Source organism: Octopus bimaculoides, chromosome 5 (assembly GCF_001194135.2).
Source record: "Octopus bimaculoides isolate UCB-OBI-ISO-001 chromosome 5, ASM119413v2, whole genome shotgun sequence".
Taxonomy (NCBI): domain Eukaryota; kingdom Metazoa; phylum Mollusca; class Cephalopoda; order Octopoda; family Octopodidae; genus Octopus; species Octopus bimaculoides.
The window spans coordinates 21,381,333-21,400,986 of record NC_068985.1 but is presented as its reverse complement, the minus strand read 5'-3'; the positions used below and the strand labels follow the sequence as shown (position 1 = coordinate 21,400,986).

The 19,654-nt window shown below is 33.5% G+C and overlaps 2 protein-coding genes across 2 annotated transcripts in view; one reads left to right on the top strand and one right to left on the bottom strand.

The window, feature by feature from the left end:
• Positions 1 to 62: 62 nt before the first annotated feature.
• Positions 63 to 19,654, bottom strand: part of LOC106875794 (ubiquitin carboxyl-terminal hydrolase MINDY-2) — a 179,523-nt gene continuing 159,931 nt past the window's right edge. The window contains exons 6-9 of the mRNA XM_014924062.2: positions 10,089 to 10,291; positions 4,377 to 4,523; positions 1,561 to 1,732; positions 63 to 543 (exon numbers count right to left, since the gene is read on the bottom strand). Of these exons, the coding sequence (XP_014779548.1) occupies positions 529 to 543; positions 1,561 to 1,732; positions 4,377 to 4,523; positions 10,089 to 10,291 (537 nt within the window). The 3' untranslated portion in view covers positions 63 to 528. The remainder of the gene's footprint in view (positions 544 to 1,560; positions 1,733 to 4,376; positions 4,524 to 10,088; positions 10,292 to 19,654) is intronic.
• The window catches only part of LOC106875795 (uncharacterized), a 25,560-nt gene continuing 16,447 nt past the window's right edge, over positions 10,542 to 19,654 (top strand). Inside the window, exon 1 of the mRNA XM_014924064.2 lies at positions 10,542 to 10,850. Within this exon, the coding sequence (XP_014779550.1) occupies positions 10,799 to 10,850 (52 nt within the window). The 5' untranslated portion in view covers positions 10,542 to 10,798. The remainder of the gene's footprint in view (positions 10,851 to 19,654) is intronic.

Genomic DNA, 19,654 nt, shown 5'->3' with positions numbered 1-19,654 from the left:
ATTGAATTTCATATTTTTAACAGCAACACAGAATCAACTAGAAGGTAAAGTTTATTAAAAAAAAAAAAAAAAAAATTAACAAGATTGTTGTCATCTTGTCATAAATTTTAGTAATATTTTAATTTGAAATCTTTTGCTTTTATGTAATCTTTATGTGGTGAAAATAGTAGCTCTTGAGGCAATTTAACAATGAAACAACTGTGAGGTTGCTGTATTTTCCAGGCCTGTCACTTCAACCGCACAATATCTCAACCATATTTGTAAAAATGAAAAAGGCCATTTAATGTTGTTATTTTTCTTTTTAACATCTATACTTATTATCATGAAAATTAAATATAAACAATGTATGCACTTTGGCTGGTTGTGACACCTTCTGTGGACTTCAGATACCATACAAAGTTTGATTGTATAGACACACTTCAGTAACTGAATTTTCACCAAATCCACTTAATATTGTTTAAAGCATATTGAAGGCTAGAAAAGATTAGTATAACTTTGTCAAAATGTTGTTACTGAACTGGACTTTCTTCATAAAATGGTACACTGAAAAAAAAAAAAAAAAAGTAAAATGATATTTAGTATTAAAATTATTGACTTGGATAAAATTTACCAAAGTTATCCACAATTTTTAATCAGAAAACAAAAACTGCAAACATTAGAATACATATTGACTGGTTAGCTCATCTTTAACATTTTATTCTATTTTATTATTATATATTTTTTGAAAGGCAGTGAGCTGGCAGAATTGTTAGCATGCTGGATGAAATGTTTAGCGGTATTTCGCCTGTTGCAACGTTGTGAGTTCAAAGTCTGCCGAGGTCAACTTTGCTTTTCATCCTTTCAGGGTTGATAAATTAAGTACCAGTAAAACACTGGTAATCGATTATCCCACTCCTCCAAATTTCAGGCCTTGTGCCTATAGTAGAAAGGATTATATACTTTTTGACTGCCATTATCTTGAAATATATTTTTACATCAGCCTATGTAAACTGAAGTTAAGATTAAGTTCACAAACGTTTTAGAGGCTCACTTCCACTCTGAGACTGATCTTAGTCACTGTTCTGAAATGTAACTGCATTGGGCTAGAAAACATTCAAATTAACAAAAATTCCAAATTATTCAGTTTTAATAACATCTATCCTTGTTACTTCTTCACTCACCACTGATCAGAGATGACATGGTATGCTTAATTGCAATCTGTGTTACACTTATCACAAACTGATCTGTGATAATACAGATTAGTGATTAGTCAAAGATTCTGCTTGGATTGCAAAAGCATGCCCTAGTGACCATCGATGCTCAGTACAACTTGGTGTCTCAGAATGAAACCTATTTTTTTCTATATGTTCATTTATCATGCTTTTTTGGGAACCAAACACTAATGATAAACAAGGATACATGTACTATTACTTTCAAATGACTGGTTGTGACACCTTCTGTGGACTTCAGATGCTATACAAAGTTTGATTGTATAGACACACTTCAGTAACTTATAGTTTATTGCACACATCCTAAAACATATGCACTCTTCCCCACCAATGAATAATAAAAGATCCTCACACTTTCTTTGTCCTTCTCTCTCTCTCTTTGACGTCTCATCCCCGCTGAAGATGATGGTAAAGATGTATTGCAAGACCCTGCACCAGTTCTTGATCTCCTGTTTGATGCAGCAGCTGCAGCAGCACTGGCACGCTGATCCTCTTCATCTTGTAATTTCTTGGCAAGTTCAAGACTGATCCAATCAAACGGTACATAAAAGAAAAAAAAAAAAAGTTTCAAAATATTTAATATAAATTTTGAAGATACAAAAATGAAACATTTCTCAAACATAAATGTAGGAAGTTATACACAGATGTATATCAACAAATATCTAAGTAGTTTTCACTGATTTAACACCTATACTGTTCAGGCCTCTAGTACAAAGTAGTGGTGGGCATGGAGTAAAGATTTATCTTAAAATCTCTGCACCAATTACATACTGCACATTTCTGTATAGATGATAATTAACAGAGCTGGTGCTGGGGAAAACTGGTCTTACTCATATATAGATGTAAGAGGAAAGGTTGAGAATAATGAATAAATGAATGATGAGTGATGATCACAAGTTATTCATAAACTATCGATTTGGGAAAAATAATGGCCACGTTGCTTTGGATGATGAAGAGATCATAGTTTCTTTCTGGCAATTTATATCTGTTAGTAGGTGATTGCCTTATTATAAAGAGTGGAAGATGTCACATGTATTTATGTGGTTGGACCAGGTATATAGCTTACATTTACAACACATCAAAAAAATAATCACAGCTTCTTCAGTTTAACAAATGTACACACACACACATACATACACACACACACACACACACAAGAGCTACCAGGTATCTCCAAAAGCAGGGCAGACCTCATTGCTAGGTGAGGATCAGGTAGCAGATGAAGACAATGATAAAAGGACTTCTGCAGCAGCTAATGTTGTCAAAGTGAATTCTTTGTTTATACTTGCAGACAGTTTTGAATATGCTGATCATAATGAAATGGATATAGAATATTTCTCTGAAGATGATATCATAAACAAACTGTTAACGTTGTCACAATGGCAAATGTAACTATGAGAAACCTCTTGACCCAACTCATGCCAGTCTGGAAAACAGATGTTAAATGATGATGATGATGATGATGATCATCATCATTATAAATACTTTCAACTTCTATTACATATAGGAAGTAAGGAGATAAGGTTGTCAGTAAGATTTCTACAGAGACAGAAGAAATATACACCAGACAATGAGTACAAAAAGAAGATAACAAGGGAGGAACAAGTTTTAATAAATGTCGTATTAGTTTAATGCTTAAAATGAAGGGAAAAAGTCTTGACATTTTGGATTATAGTCTTTCATCAGAAGAAAAATAGAAAAGAAAAAAAAAGGAATGAAAAAAATGGCAAGAAAAATAGAAAGAATGAGAAAAAGTGGTAAGACAAAAAATTAAAAAAGTAAAGGGAGAAAGGGGTCAGGTGGGAATGGAGTTCTATTGGGAAGGGAAGTTAGGAAGGGAGGAGGAGGTAGCATGGTGTCTGCATGAATCACTATAGAGATGGGCATAGGGGAAGGTGTGTGGAAGTATGGGGAGTGTGTGTGGTATCTGGGGACATGTGGGTATATGAGAGGAAGGTGTGTAGGGGTAATTGTATTGTATGGAGGGGAAGAAGAGGAGGCAGGTTCAAGTGTGAGGTGAAAAGGAAGGTAAGAAGAATGTGGTATTTAGTAAAAGAAAAACATTGACAAAGACAAAAATAAAAACTGGATAATAGAAAAAAAAATAGTAATAAGATAAGAGTGGTGAAAAGTCTGGAGGTTATGTAACAGGTACAATGTCATGAGAAAATAAATCTGATAAAACAAGGATAAAAAGGGGATGAAAAAAAGGGATAAAAGAAGGTTGTCAGAGTGGGGACAGACAGAAAAGCAAAAGTCATATAATTACTGCCTTAGAAGTGAAGGTCTAAACTTAACAAAAGAAGTGGTCATCCTCATCATCATTTAGCATCCATGTTCCATGCTGGCATGGGTAAGACAGTTTGATTGCAGCTGGTAAGCCAGAGAGCTACACCAGACTCCAGTCTGTTTTGGCTTGATTTCTATGGCTAGATGCCCTTCCTAATATCAACTACTCCATACTGGGTGTACTGGGTGTCCTTTATGTATTACTGGCACAGGTGCCTCTCATATGTCACCAGCATAGGTGCCACTCACATGTCACTGGCACTGGCCATGACTACAATTATATAAAAACTGATAAAAACCTAGGAAGTGAGGAAATGAAGGCCAAAGAGAAGAGTTTTATAAAAATCAAACAAGAGATATCTAGATGACAATGAAAGCATTATTAGTATTTCAAGAGACTATGGCGATAGCATAATGAAGAGAGCATGATATGTTGGAAAATATTAGTGTTTCTCTTTTAGAACACCATAATCAGAAATGAGTTGAAATTGAGTGTGCAAGGGTAAATTATGATAAAATTAAAGACAAATGAATTAAGAAAACAATTTGGTATCAAAGACATTGACTGATATGTTCGGGAGAGATAACTATGTTCTTGTGAACATGAGATATTATGAACCAAATTGTTAGATCTGAGATGAAATAGATCAAACTTAAGAATATCATGCATCACAAATGAAATCTCATAGATTTGAGATCTACAGAAATATGTTCACTGCATATTTTTCTGAATTATTCCAATACAGAGAATATAGTGGTGAGGATTTACTCTGAACTAAAATATCTTAAAAATGAAAACAAGTTTATAACTACAGTTATCACAAGTTTATATGATTTACTGGGCTAGAATTGTATCTTAAATTCAAGAAAATTACTCACTCGCTAAGTTGTGGATGGTGATCTTGATCAAGTATACTTCCACTTTCAGAAATAGCACCACCACTAGATCCAGGACCACCTGTCTGATTCGACCACGCTTCTCGCTGTAATTTCTGTTCTTGGTCCAATGACAATGCAACCAAATAACTAAAATAAAATTCAGAAATAAGATTATTACTATAAGTTATCTGTCTGTATGTTCAAGAAAATACACATTGAATTAAACTACTTTCAATATTGTTTATATGCAGAAACAAAATATGTACCTCATCCTACCTTTAAAAAATTCACACAATCTGTTCAGTTACTAAAAGGGAGATACTTGTATCAACCTCAAAAGGATGAAAGGCAAAGTCAACCTCGGCGGAATTTGAACTCAGAACGTAACAGCATTTCACCCGGCACGCTAACGTTTCTGTCAGCTTGCCAGGTAAGGTGACTATGCAGTGACTTTCTCTTTACTAAAGAATCATGTTATTTACATACAAAGGTAGTTTTGGTTATCAATTTTTTAACCTAGTTAATCACCGGCTGTTGAAGAACTTGGACATTCTGAATAGCTGAAGTAATAAGGTACATGCTCTATACTGGGGAACAAGACAGGAACAGTACTTATTTTATTGGTCTACATGAAGGTTGGAGACATTAGTTCAAGTCAAATATTAATATTGTGAGAAACTTCGTAGTGAGAAGAACTATAAAATAAGTAGTAAGCTCTTGAACTGAATCAAAGTCAGTCCTATTTCTTGGCTGGAAGCATACTGACTTTATTTACAAATGCTCTTGAAAAAAGGCAGGAATATCATACACTCCCATTTTCTTTTCTATAAACCTGTGGCCTTACGTATAAGAAATAAATAGTGTGAAAAAGTTCCAAATAAAAGTAAATGTGTATGAGTGTGTTTATGCTTGCATGTATGTATATTTGTGTGTGTGTGTATTTACATACATATAAATAAACAGTAAGGTGACTCATTGGCTTGAAGCTTATTCAATGTTTGCATGTTTATTCTTGAATAAGAGGATGTTGGTCTATCAAGCTTTTTTTCATTATTATCTATTTTTCTGTTCTAGCATAGGTGAGAAGGTTTTTGTAAATTTAATTATTTGAATAATGTTGTATAATTATTTGTATGTGTTTTACTAGCAAACAGCAGATCCTGCTTTTATTATTATTTTTTGTTCTTTACCATTTGCATGAATTTGACTGTACCCCTTTCCCTCAGCCTTGCAACAAAAATTTTAAAATAAACCTGCTCCTTTCATTTATATAGCATTTGTTATATTTTGTCTTTTGATAATCTTGCATGTCTTTCTATGATGTCATCAGTTAGATGACTGTTAATTAGTAGTTGTGCTGTAGAAGCTATTCCGATGTTTGTTTACACCACCCTCTCAAGATAGATAAATAAAGAGATAATTACAAATTTCTCTATGTCTTTTATTCTTTGATAGTTTCTCAGTCATTGGACTACAACCACAAAAGCAAATGAAGAATTGGCAGAGAGAAAGACTTGTAGTACTTGTTCTGACCATCTGTGTTCAGAGTTCAAATATGACTGAAGGCAACTTTGTCTTTTATTCCTTTGGGATCATTCAACATAATTTGCCAAAGTAAATTTCTCTTCTTCCATTCTTTCTTAGATTCAGTTATGTGAAGGGCCCAAGAAAGGTGCATTCACACCATAATACCGGAACTGAGTAAATGCAAGAAAGGAACAGAAAAAAAAGCCATGCAGGGGCATTGCCTTTAAGGGTATTTAGTTGATCATATCACCTTGGTACTTATTTTATTGGTCTATTTGTTGGACTGCTTAGTTTAGTTACAGGACAAAGGGATACCACATAGATAACTGATGTAAATATAAACACAAATATAAAAACACACACACACACACACACGAGGGGGTACCATTTCAGACATCACAAAAATTGACGAACAGGGGAGAAGCACTGCAAAACAAAGATGCATCATGTGGCAGTATGACCTCACCTGCCACTGCTGGTTGGCAGACTGATGCCTGAAGGTCACATCAAGTGGCTTCTAGCAGTGGAAGGCTGAACTACAATGGGCTTGTCCCACAGTGAACATTTCCAGTTACTTTTGGGCACCCCTTTGTATGAGGTAAAAATCATCTGAATATATCTTAAAGTAAAGGTTCTATTTTTAATATAAAGATATGCTCACATTAAAAACACAAATGTGTTGTCAGGATTAAGTACTTTGAGAGAGAGTTTATGGTGCTCAAAAATGGTCAGACCGACAATGATACAAACTAACTAAAGAACTTATACAAAAACATTTTGAGAGAGAGAGATAGAGACAGAGCCTACTAGAAATAGTACGTAAATCTCTCTGAAGTCACATCTGACTGTGTATCCAGGATAGTGTAATCTTCAATACAGTATGCTTTAATAATGAAAAAAAAACAAAACAAAAAAAAAAACAAGAAGCATAAACAGTTGATCTGGACCTATTCAACTGGAACTGGCCTGGGGCTAAACAACAAACAACATTGGATAATTTCCTTCTTAACCATTCTAAATGCACCTTTCGTTTTGAAATCCATTGGTACTGTTGATGGACAGCTAATAATTATGGTAGCAGAGATTAACATTTCAATAAAAATGTCTGAGATTTTATTCAAATAAATATTTTAAATATCTGTGAAAAATGACATAACATCTGCGGTAGCTTGCTGTGGCAATTTAAAATGGCAACTTTGAATGTTGCAAAACCACTGCATCACAAGCCAATGAGGATAGCACACAGTACCATTTTCAAAAGGGAAGTACACATTGAATAATGTTGTTCTTGATATACTAAGAGAGAAAAGTTAGGATTAGAACACTTCTGATCATAGGTCTGTTTGCTCAAGGATGATCTGAGTTTAAACAGCAATAACCAATACAACTCTTAATTCAACCTTATTACAAATATTTCTTTTGGAATTATTTTGCAATATTCAATATATTGCAATCATCTTTTTATAAACTGGGATACTGAAAATGGTGAATTTCTAAACAAGTATTAGTTGAAGTGATGCAATACTCTTTTACTTGTTTCAGTCTTTTGACTGTGGCCATGCTGGAGCACCGCCTTTAGTCGAGCAAATCGACCCCAGGACTTATTCTTTGGAAGCCTAGTACTTATTCTTTCGGTCTCTTTTGCCGAACCGCTAAGTTACAGGGACATAAACACACCAGCATCGGTTGTCAAGCGATGTTGGGGGGACAAACACAGACATACAAACACATACACACATACATATATATATACATATATACGACAGGCTTCTTTCAGGTTCCGTCTACCAAATCCACTCACAAAGCTTTGGTCGGCCCGAGGCTATAGTAGAAGACACTTGCCCAAGATGCCACGCAGTGGGACTGAACCCGGGACCATGTGGTTGGTAAGCAAGCTACTTGCCACACAGCCACTCCTACGCCTGAAAATTTAAAATGTATCAACACTCATATAAGGATTAAGGTTAAATCTACAAATTAAGACGCAGCAAATGTCAGATGTAGTAATTGAGACATACAAAAATGTCAGATAAGTTTCTGGAAACACACTGGTTAATTACACCAGTTTACAGATGGTAATACAATGCTGTACAATTGTGAATTATTGCTGTTGTGAAATATAGCAACATTAATACATAACAGTAACCAGATAATCATGAATAGAACTGCTTAATGTTAGAAAGCCAGGAAGAAAAATTTGTTTTTGAGTATAAAAACATCCATTTAATAAAAATATACAAGTAGCAGCATGAGAGATTTTCACTTAATTTTTGCAGGAACCAATCAGGTTGGATGTGTGATATATATTAAATTCTGTCAAGAAGCTAATTTCATAATAATGTTTGATCAAACTTCAGATGTCCTATTTAAAGGTGAAAACACAATGTATTATTAGTGAAGTAGGAGTTTAAAGTTCTGTATTAAATCCTCTCTTGTTGCAAATGAATATGACGGGTATTCTTATTATACAGGAAACAAAGAAAAAGTTATATCTGATCACTGCCACTCCTTAATGAAATTGTTTAAAGTTAGCATGTCTGCAAACCATCACATTTTTTTTTTATTTTTGTCTCTATCTCCACATATACAATACCTACTAAACAACCATTTCCCCACTCCGCTTGTCTCGCTTATATGTACCATGCAATTCAAAAGGAAAAAAAAAACCTCTTTGTTTTAAATAGGTGACTAATTTTGACAATATAATATACCTTCCATTCATTTTAATGTCCTTTTGCTAAAAGGAGACTAATTTGAGGCAGTATTTTACAATTGATGGCTGATCCTGTCACCAGCTCTTACCTGTTTTTTCAAGTAGAGGACATTTTTTTACTCCACTGGTCTTTGAACAAGCAGAATGATGAGACATTGTCAACAAAGAATCAAAGTTGTTTCACTCAGGCAGTGACAAACAGCAGCATAGAATACCAACATTCACACATGACAGGCTTCCATACAGTTTCCATCTACCAATTCCACTCACAAGGCAGTGGCAAGCTTGTGACTATAATAGGAGACTCTTGCCTAGCATATTACACAGGGAGATTGAACTAAAAATCCTCTCTATTTTACATAATAAAGTGATTATTTTATATAATAGTTTCTGTTCTCATAAAATTCAAGTCTTTCTTGCAAGAGGAATCTGTCCTGATCTATGTGCTCTATTCCAAGACAAGCAAGCTCTTTGATATTTCTAATTACAAACCTCTTGCCCCTACTTCTAATACCTCAAAGGTGATAGAAATAACTGTTAACTACAAGTTATTTGATAGTTTAAGTATAAAGAGCAATGATCACATATTTAAATAATAAAAACATGGGTTCCATAATTTCCAATGTTTTCAACATTACAAATATCCACAGTTAGGCTAAATGTGGTGATTAGGAAAGAAATTAGCTAAGTGTTAGGTTTTTCCAGTAAAGTTATTTGGTTATATGCTAGCACTTTGTATGGAGCTGAGCACTGGCTCAGTAGATCCCTATAATTTGTGGAAGCATTATCAAATGAACTTAGTTGGATTCAGAAGTTAATGAAAAAATTGCCTTTCTTTAAAGATTCTTTTCACATATTTAAACTTGTGAATTCTGACAAATGTTTAATATATGTGACATGAAAACTGGCATTGAAAGATATAGTTTTGTTAGAAATTGTTGAGCAATTTATACAAATATTTGACAAACTTTGTAAGAGGATATAAGAAGCTTTGAAAAAAATTACATCTTACCATTTTATTATAATTATAATAGCTAAAAATTTACCACTGTATCATAGCTACTGAACAAAATATCTACAAAAATACTGAAAAAGAGACAATGAAAATTCAATTTAACTATCCTTACTTGATGAATTATCAATTCATTATCTCAAAGTGCCAAAACTAAATTCAAATTTACCAGGTGAACAAACTTGAATATAACTAGCATATTTTGTTTATTAAGCAGATTCCCAGATTTTTCTTTTAAATAGTTAATTTCTAATGCTTGAAGATAGTTTAAACAAAAATATGAAAGTGTAGTTCAATAGTAAGTAAAAAAAAAAGCAAAAAATAACAAACAAACAAACTTTCTAACAACTTAGTAAAGTCAGTTTCCATTGTTGTTTGCTGAAGTCTAGAAGTGTGTCTCCTTTCCTGCAATGCTTGACCAGAATAAATTTACTGAAGGAGAAGAAAAAGAAGAACTTACTCTTGGTCAATTTGTTGATCAGAGCCTATTGGCACAAGTGGAGGTGTGACAGCAGTGGTGGAAGATGCAGAATCAGGCTTGGTATAAGTGTGGAATGATGTGTCAACAAAATAACAGTCTCCTTCAACACTGGACAATGTTTCCCAAACCACATTGCATTCATTCAAGAAACCTTGATCAGTAACCAGTAGAAATAGTTCATTCTGAAAAAAAAACAAAAAAAAACTCCATTTTCTTGAACAAATCAATTTCACAATTGATTTATGACAAAAGACAGGACAAATAGACTTTGACAAGGGCAACGGCTTTACAGGATACATTTTGCATTAAATGTCAGTTGAAGAATGTTAAGTTAGTGTTGGGAAGTTAATACAGTTAGAGACCCAAGGCAAGCTGAAGTAAAGTGAGTCAGAGATAATATTTACAAAGGGATCGCAGTTTTGTTGGAAATGTTTTATCCCTATATGAACAGGGTTGGTAAATATTTGTCCCCAAACAAAAAAAGATCACTTGTGAGAGTCACATTCCTTGTATTCAAATAAAACCCAAGTAGCATATCCGGAAAATACCTGCAGTTTGAGTATGATGTTTATTGAATGCAGTCGCAGAGTACCATTGCAATATTGGAATCAGGTGAGTAGCTTAACGAACAAGAACATCTTAAGTTGAAAAGTCAAAGATTACCACCAGAAGAATAAACTGCTATCAATATGACGGTATTAAAAGGAGTTATTTATATTTTTGCCATCTGCCTTTGCTGTGGTAAGTTCCTTTTTTTTCTACAACAATCACAATTATTATTAATAATGATAAAATGCTTGTTAATTTAGGTTTTTTCTCTCTATATATACATAGGAAGGGACCTGGCCTAGTGGTTAGGGTGTTACACTCATGATCATAAGAGCATGATTTCAATTCCTAGATTGGGCTGTGTTGTGTTCTTGATGAAAATACTTCTTTCACATTGCTCCATTCCACTCATCTGTAAATGAGTATTTTAAGGAATTTTGAAATCTCAGTTATATATCATCGTGGAAACCAGGTTAAAGTCCGGTCTTAAGAGTTCTAGGGTTCATCTTTTATCTTATCTTTTACTTGTTCCAGTCATTAGACTGCAGCCATGCTGGGGAACCACCTTGAATTTTTAGTCAAATGAATTGACCCCAGTACTTATTTTTTAAAGCCTGCTACTTATTCTTTTAGTCTCTTTTGCTGAACTGCTAAGTTATGGGGATGCAAACACACCAACACTGGTTTTCAAGCAGTGGTGGTGGAAAAAATAAAGACAGACAGACAGAGATATATATATATATATATATATATAAATATATATATGACGGGTTTCTTTCAGCTTCCATCTACCAAATCCACTCACAAGGCTTTGGTTGGCCCGAGGCTAGAATAGAAGACACTTGCCCAAGGTGCCATGTAGTGGAACTGAACCTGGAACCATGTGGTTGGGAAGTAAACTTCTTACACCCAGGCAAAGTACTGGGTTGATATAATTAACTGAAAGCCTTGAAGGTGGTACCCCAGCATGGGCACAGTCCAAAGACTGAAATCAATAGAAATGAAAGTTCTTTTTTATGTTTTTCTATGTAAGTAAACATCAATACTTTTTTTTCCCCCACAGGAAAACATTGTATTAAGTGATCACAATGAGTGTACTCAGAGATACTTATTTTCAAGGTCGAAGTTGACAATGTTTAGTATAAATATATATGTAGAGCTTTATATTTTGCATTGGTGTATAGTTATTTTATGAGAAACAGATAAGGGAAACCCTTTAAGAAAGATTAAAATGTGGTAATAAAATAGTAAGAAGTTATATTTTTGGAAGAAAATAAAACTAAAATATTTCGTATGTGTATTTGGTGTGCAAGATTCTAAATACTGTTTATAAATAAATAAAGGACTGAACCAGTGCACGTGTTTATTACCGGCATAATGCCTCTCCCAAGGTTTAATTGTAAAACTAAAATAGATATAAATATTATACGCAACTTTAAGGATATGTATAGACTTCTTCATGATCTTTTACTTGCTTCAGTTATTGGACTGCAGCCATGTTGGGGCACTGTCTTGAAAATTTAGTCAAACAAATCCACCCTGGTACTTATTTTTTAAAGCCTAGTACTTATTCTATTTAGTTTCTTTTGGTTGATGCTAAACCACAGGGATGTAAACAAGCCAACATCAGTTGTCAAACAATGGTGGGGGTGACAAACATGAACACAAACACACATATATGATGGGCTTCCTTCAGTTTCTGTGTACCAAATCCACTCACAAAGCCTGGGTGTAAGAAGTTTACTTCCCAACCACATGGTTCCAGGTTCAGTTCCACCACATGGCACCTTGGGCAAGTGTCTTCTATTATAGCCTCAGGCCAACCAAAGCCTTGTGAGTAGATTTGGTAGATGGAAGCTGAAAGAAAACCATCGTATATATATATATATATATATCTGTGTGTATGTGTGTGTGTGTTTGTGTCTGTGTTTCTTCCACCACTGCTTGAAAACCAGTGTTGGCTCCGGCTATAGTAGAAGATACTTGCTCAAGGTGCCACACAGTGGGACCATATAATTGGGAAGCAAACTTCTTACCACACCGCCATGCTTGCACCAAGAATTTTTCAAAAAATACTTCTATAAAAATGTACTTATTTGTTTTATGAACAGGATAAGCATAATAAGGCAAAATATATTGAATGTACTATTTGATTCTACAGTACACAATTACTTTAGGAAATAGACATGGCAAAATTATTATTAAACTTATATTAATCAGGAAGTAATGGACAACAAACCAAAGTTAATTATATTTATTTGATTTTTTAATTTTTAAAATTTTTTTAGCTTGATTAAAATTTCTATTCATAAATTTTATATCTGATCTGATACATGTAAACAAATTCATTAAGAAAGTATTTTACATAAATATTTAGACTACTTTAAAGTTTGTAATAATTAAGAATCCAATTGAAAAAAGAAAATCAGTTATTGAAATAAATGATTTATCTTTGAAAACTGGCAGAAATTCCTCTGTGAAGATGGTATTGATTATATTGAATCTCCAGGCAATGATTTTTGAAACCAATAACTTTCCATGGAATTAAGATGATTATGTCATCGAAAATACATTTTATATATTACACAACTTGAAAGAATATCTTTGAAAACATTTTACATTTGATTCTCTCTCTCTCTCTCTCTCTCTCTCTCTCTCTCCCTCTCCCTCTCTCTCTCTCTATATATATATATATATATACATATATACACACACACATATATATATTCATACAAACATATACATATACACATACATATATACATTCATTCATTCATGCATACATATACATACCTACATACATACTGTTATGTCTCAATGCTACTGCTATCTAGCACCTTTGGATGATCTCTACACAACTGCTACTCAACACTCCTACCACGGCCAGACTACCCCTATTATATGTCTTGGAAGATCCTACTTCTTCGCCTGGGGGCATCGACACAACACATACATACATACATACATACATACATAAATACATACATTCATTCATACATACATACATTCATACATACATCATCGTCATTTAACATCCGTTTTCCATGCTGGCATGAGTTGGATAGTTTGATGTAAAGCTGTCCAGACTCCAATTGTCACGTAAAAAGTACCCACTACACTATGTAAAGTGGTTGGCATTAGGAAGGGCATCCAGTTGTAGAAACCATGCCAAAACAGACAACTGGAGCCTGGTGCAGCTCACTGGTTTGCCAGCACCTGCCAAACTGTCTAACTCATGCCAACATAGAAAACAGATGATGATGATGTATACACACACATATGAGTGATCTTGATTTTAGTATCAAAATGAGTTTCTTTATTTCTGAAGTGTATAAACTGGTTTGGTTTTTAATGAATGCAAATCTTAATCTAAAGTTTATAAAAAGTATACTTCGCTATAAATGTTAGGTAGCAAGAGTAAAAGAACAGCTGATATTAAGATCATTCAGTTCTCAGGTATTAACATTTCTAAGTAAGATATAAATATATTTCAATTCTATTACAAGTAATGTTTGTAGCCACTTCAACATGGCTGTTCATTCGAATGGACTTTACTGCAATTTTTTAACCCCAAGTGGATATCTCCTCTAGCTGGGTAACGATGCACAGCTAGAGGAGATGGTGTCTTGGGGTTAAAAAATTGCAGTAAAGTCCCTTTGAATGGACAGCCATGTTGAAGTGGCTATGAACATTACTTGTTAGTACAACCACTGCGTTGATCTCTTAGAGAGATTTCAGAATTCTATTACATTTGTGCACCTAAGCATGACTTTATTTCAGTTCTAAACAAATGGTGATTCTCTAGAAGTCATCCACTATAGAATATTGCTCATGTATTTGGAGCGGAGTTGTTACAAGAAATCTCAGGTTGTGATTAAGAAAAAAAGAAAATAATAGAATTGAATAAAACAATATAATAATTCATCTCAAGCATTTTCATCAATTTACAATGCTGATAAGTTAAATAAATTGCTTTTTTCTTATTCAAACTTTAGCATGGGTTGGACGATTTGACTGAGGACTGGTGAAACCGGATTGGAGCCTGGTGTTGCCATCCGGTTTCACCAGTCCTCAGTCAAATCGTTCAACTCATGCTAGCATGGAAAGTAGACGTTAAACGATGATGATGATGAGTAGGTCTTGATGTATCTATTCATTTACTTCAATAATCTAGTTTAATAATGAAATAGAGATCTTGATTGTTGAAGTATTTATGCTTCAAAGGATCATTTGAGAATAACTAACAAAGAAACAACTAGAAAGGAAAAATCCCCAAAATAATCAAAGAAATAATCGTAGTTATTGACTTTGTTGTCCTTGAATGTATTCTGGTTCCAACTTTGTAACATTATTGATGTTGCCATTTATTATTTGTTCTAACCCTTTTAAACATCTAAAGAGAAAATGGATTTTTCATTTGACTTCTCATATTTCAAAAGAAATAAGAGAAGTCAAATTTAAAAAATCTCTTTTCTCTCTGAAGATTTAAAGGGGTTAAAACAATCATAGCATCAATCATATTTTGTCTTAGCAGAATGGCCTCAACAATTAATGGGTTTATTACTCTTTACAGGGAATTAATAATAAAAATATGTAATTACAATCATCTTTAATTTTTTTAATCGTATAAATTTATAAAAGATGTTTGGATGAAAAGTAAAATGGATAATTTATACTAGCATCCAGCATAAATAGATCCATCATTATATAATAGAATAATTAAATTTCTTCATAATCATCTATTATGTTCCTTTTATTAAATGCATAGCATTTTCAAATAAACGGCATTTTTCAGAACATACCCAACAAGAAAATATATAATTTATTCAATATGAACAACACAAATGAAGCTAATAAACTTATTTTCCAAAGAAGAAAAATCAACAAACTTAACATTCCTTGAAGGATTCATGGTTGATATACATTGTTTACACATGATTTATCTCCAAAACTAACTCCTTTCATTCCATTCAGCTCATCACCTTTTTGTGATGCATTCAATTTGTGCCCATCTCCCAAACCCAGTATTAATCACTCCAAAACATTGATTCCCCGGAATTTCCTTTCTGCACATGTTTTTCCTGCAGTCATTGATTTGCAACAGTTTAAGTGGGAAAATGATGGCATAAACTCCATTAGCCTTAGAGTGTGAAAATTACAAACACAACCCTATCTTCCAGACATAGCTCATAAAAATAATGTGACCATAACTTAAAAACTGAATGAAACTACAGATTGTTCCCTTACGAATATAATGTAGCTGAATTTCATAGCTGTCACTCAATTGGATATCTTTACACAGCTGAATGAAATGAAATTAAAACCACAGATTTTCCCTCCTACAAACCTATTTTTTATTATCAAAGAGATCTGGATATTTTTACTGAATGAAAGTTTTTTTTTTTCTTAGATACAAAATATATTTAAGAGTTTCACAAAAATACTGATTAAAGGAACTAAATCTTTAAAGGAAAATTAAAATATGTGTTATCACTCTGATTAAACAGCTACTGTATTCAAATATAAGAAACTAACAGACACTTTGCATGCACACACATATACACACAGTTTCATTGGGCCTGCTGTAATTTATTTTCCTTCAGCATGCACAGCCTTCTTGCTAGAATTTCAAATTACTTCTTTTACGCTGTTAGTAGCTCTTTGAACAAAATCTTGAAAATTTCTTGTAATAACAACTTAGTGTCATCCAATAGCATAAAGATGCAGTTAATACAGATATTGAGGAGACACACCAGCAACACTTGTCTAATTCATGAACAACACACAAGTAAAACTTTCACCAAATTATTAAAAGTTTAGAACACACAATTTCTGCTGTCTTCTATGGCAGCTACATTTCTATAACATAACCAAAACGACATCTAAAAGTATAAGTTTTCTTCAGGATAGTTTTTATTTTTTTAAAAAATCCTTTACAGGACATAAATGTGATTTGCAGTAAAGGACTATTTATGTTTCGGCTATACACACAAACATTCTAGAACCACAAAAATAGTTCTACCAAGTAAAATGCAGACTTATATTCATTCAATATGCTATCTCTTTTACTGAGAGTACAACACTTCCTGCTCTCCTGAGCTAGCAAGCTGTGTACCATGAAGATGCATCACACTTTCTCAGCAGGTCTTCAACATCCCTTCCCCCAAATCCTGTTTAAACATTTTAACCAATCCTTTTTGCCAGAACTGCAGTTCTCTGGAGCAGTTTCCTTGTCTAGGCTTTCCCTAGAGGTGTCATCTTGCAAAAGTTAACATTAAACATTAACTGTATCAATATTGTTAGTCTGGGAAAGCCTACAAAAGCTATGAACATAACTAAATCGCTCTCACTTAAGGGCACTTGCGAGAAAAAAAGGGACATTGAACAAATAAACAAATGAATACAACAATGCATGTCTTGGAATTTTTTTGTTTTTTCCCCCAAATGGAATGAAAAGCACTCAGTACAGGTTGTAGAGTACATTTATTTGTACGAAACTAGTAATTAATTCAGTGAGATCTTACACGCAATAGAAATTCACGTTGAGCAAAAACTGAGTATGATGTGGGAATCACCAGATTCTTGCAATTATAAATATATCCGAACGTGATCAATGCCAAGCCTGCCTCACTGGCTCCTGTGCCGGTGGCATGTAAAAAGCACCTACTACACTCTCGGAGTGGTTGGAGTTAGGAAGGGCATCCAGCTGTAGAAACATTGCCAGATCAGATTGGAACCTGGTGCAGTCGCTGGCTTTCCAGACCTCAGTCAAACCATCCAACCCATGCCAGCCAGCATGGAAAAATGGACGTTAAACAATAATGATGATGATGATGTCTATGTGCATGTGTGTGTGTATAAAATAGGTATAGGCATGGTTTGTCTTGGAGAAGTTCATTTCCCAATCACATGGTGTCAGGCTCAGTCCACTTTGTAGCATCCTGGGCAAGTGTCTGCTACTCTAGTCCCAGGCTGACCAAAGCCTTATGAGAGGATTTGGTAGATGGAACTGAAAGAAGCCCATGTGTGTGTGTGTGTGCATGTGCACATACATATATATATTATATATATGATGATGATGATGATGATGATGATGTTTGTTTCTATCCTGACATTATGACTGCTGGAAATGAATGTCATTCATTTCCAATATTCTGCAAAAACATGTCTGGCCATGGGGAAATAATATCTTGCTTGGAAACAATTAAGAGTTGGTAACAGGAAAGGCATCCAGCCATAGAAAATCTGCCTCAAACTCCATCCAATTTATGCAAGCATAGAAAAGTGGATGTTAAAACGATGATGATGATCACCATGATGGAGACGAAACCAAATTTTTACAGTTCCTTTCTGAATCTTCTTAGAATTTTCTCAAAACTTTCAGCTAACTTATGGGTCAATGATTCTATGTATATTAACTTTTTTGGAAAGTATTCTTAATTATTTGAGATTTCAGAACTAACTTACATGAGAATTTTGCTTGATATCTGTTAATCAATTCTATGCTATACTAAGATGTTAGTTTAATTTTATGAGAAGAATTTTGTTTCAAAGAGTGGAGGAAAGAGGGAAAATGAAATAACACAAGCTACATAGTCAGCTGTCTGTATACAGTTCAACATAATGTTCATCATTGTCTGATTAAGAAAGGTTTTGGATCTTTTTTAAAACGGGGGCCACATTTTTCATTAACGAAACACTTTGAAACTTGGAACACTGGTAGAATGTGTCATATAAAACATCTTTTTCTCTTAGTCTTCTTAAAAAAAAAAGAAATCCATAAGTTATTACATGTTAAAGTTGTCGTATTTCTGTAATTTCAACCAATCACTGACGTCCATTCAGCCGATATACATTAAGTGCCGACTACATAAACAAACGATTCTGAAACAATTAACCCTAACCCTAACCTTAGGGTTAGGGTTAAAGCAAATTTAAAATGAAAAAAGCAAATAAAACGAAGGTATGGAGATTAAATACGCTTTACATCGCTTAATCAGCCAAAGGAGTAAATATAAACAACTGAATACTTGTCAGTGATTGGTTAAAATTATCGAAATAGGACAATTTTTTACATGAAATAAATTCGAATACAAAAACATTTTTCTGTTCTATAACACAAAATAGATAAGTATACGAAGTTTGAAAGTCGTTCCGTACCAAAAACACTACGTAAAACATTAATGAAAAATGTGGCCCCCGTTTTAAAATAGATCCAAGGTTTTCTTTTTTAAGAGAAAGAAAGTGTTGCTAATGTTTTTCACTGGACAAAGTAACTTTTCTCTCATTTAGATGTATTATCAATTGCCTTCATTTTGTAGATGAAAGAATAGTGACATTAAAAGCACCCAAATGTCTCAGGAAATTGCAACCAACAGTATCATAATCATTATGAGTTTTCTTTTGCTTAGATGTTCTGTACAGGTATGATGTTGATTAAAAGTAAAAATATCCTATGTAGGACAGTTTGATCTGTTATCTTTGCGTAAGACTCAATGGTTCAGGGAATTAATTCACTGTAATGTGTTACTTTCAAAAATAATTTGATGCTGAATGAGGAATTCTGATATACATCTTAAGAGAAATTCTTAAAAACAGATTTTCTTTCAGAGCAGTCAGTCTGTTTCATTTTAATAAAGCAGTACTTACTGATAGTAATTTCCATTTAAATTAAATGCCAATTAAAGTTACTCTTGCAAAAGGTCAATTTATGGGCAGTTTTGATTGAAAGAACAAAAAAGAAAAAATAAATAAATTAAAAAAAGAAATTGTTAAGAATTAAAATGAAAATAAATACAACAATAAATGTAATGAATTTTTTGCTCTCTTTCTTTAGAAGAACTCTTTGCCAATACATAGTATATTTATTATGATTAATCAACATCATTTCTGTACAAGATATCTAGTCAAGAGAAAGGTCAATGATAACATGGCTTTTAGAAATGATTTCCTAAGAGGTTTCTGTTGATGAGTGTGCTTAATGCCACCATTCTCTC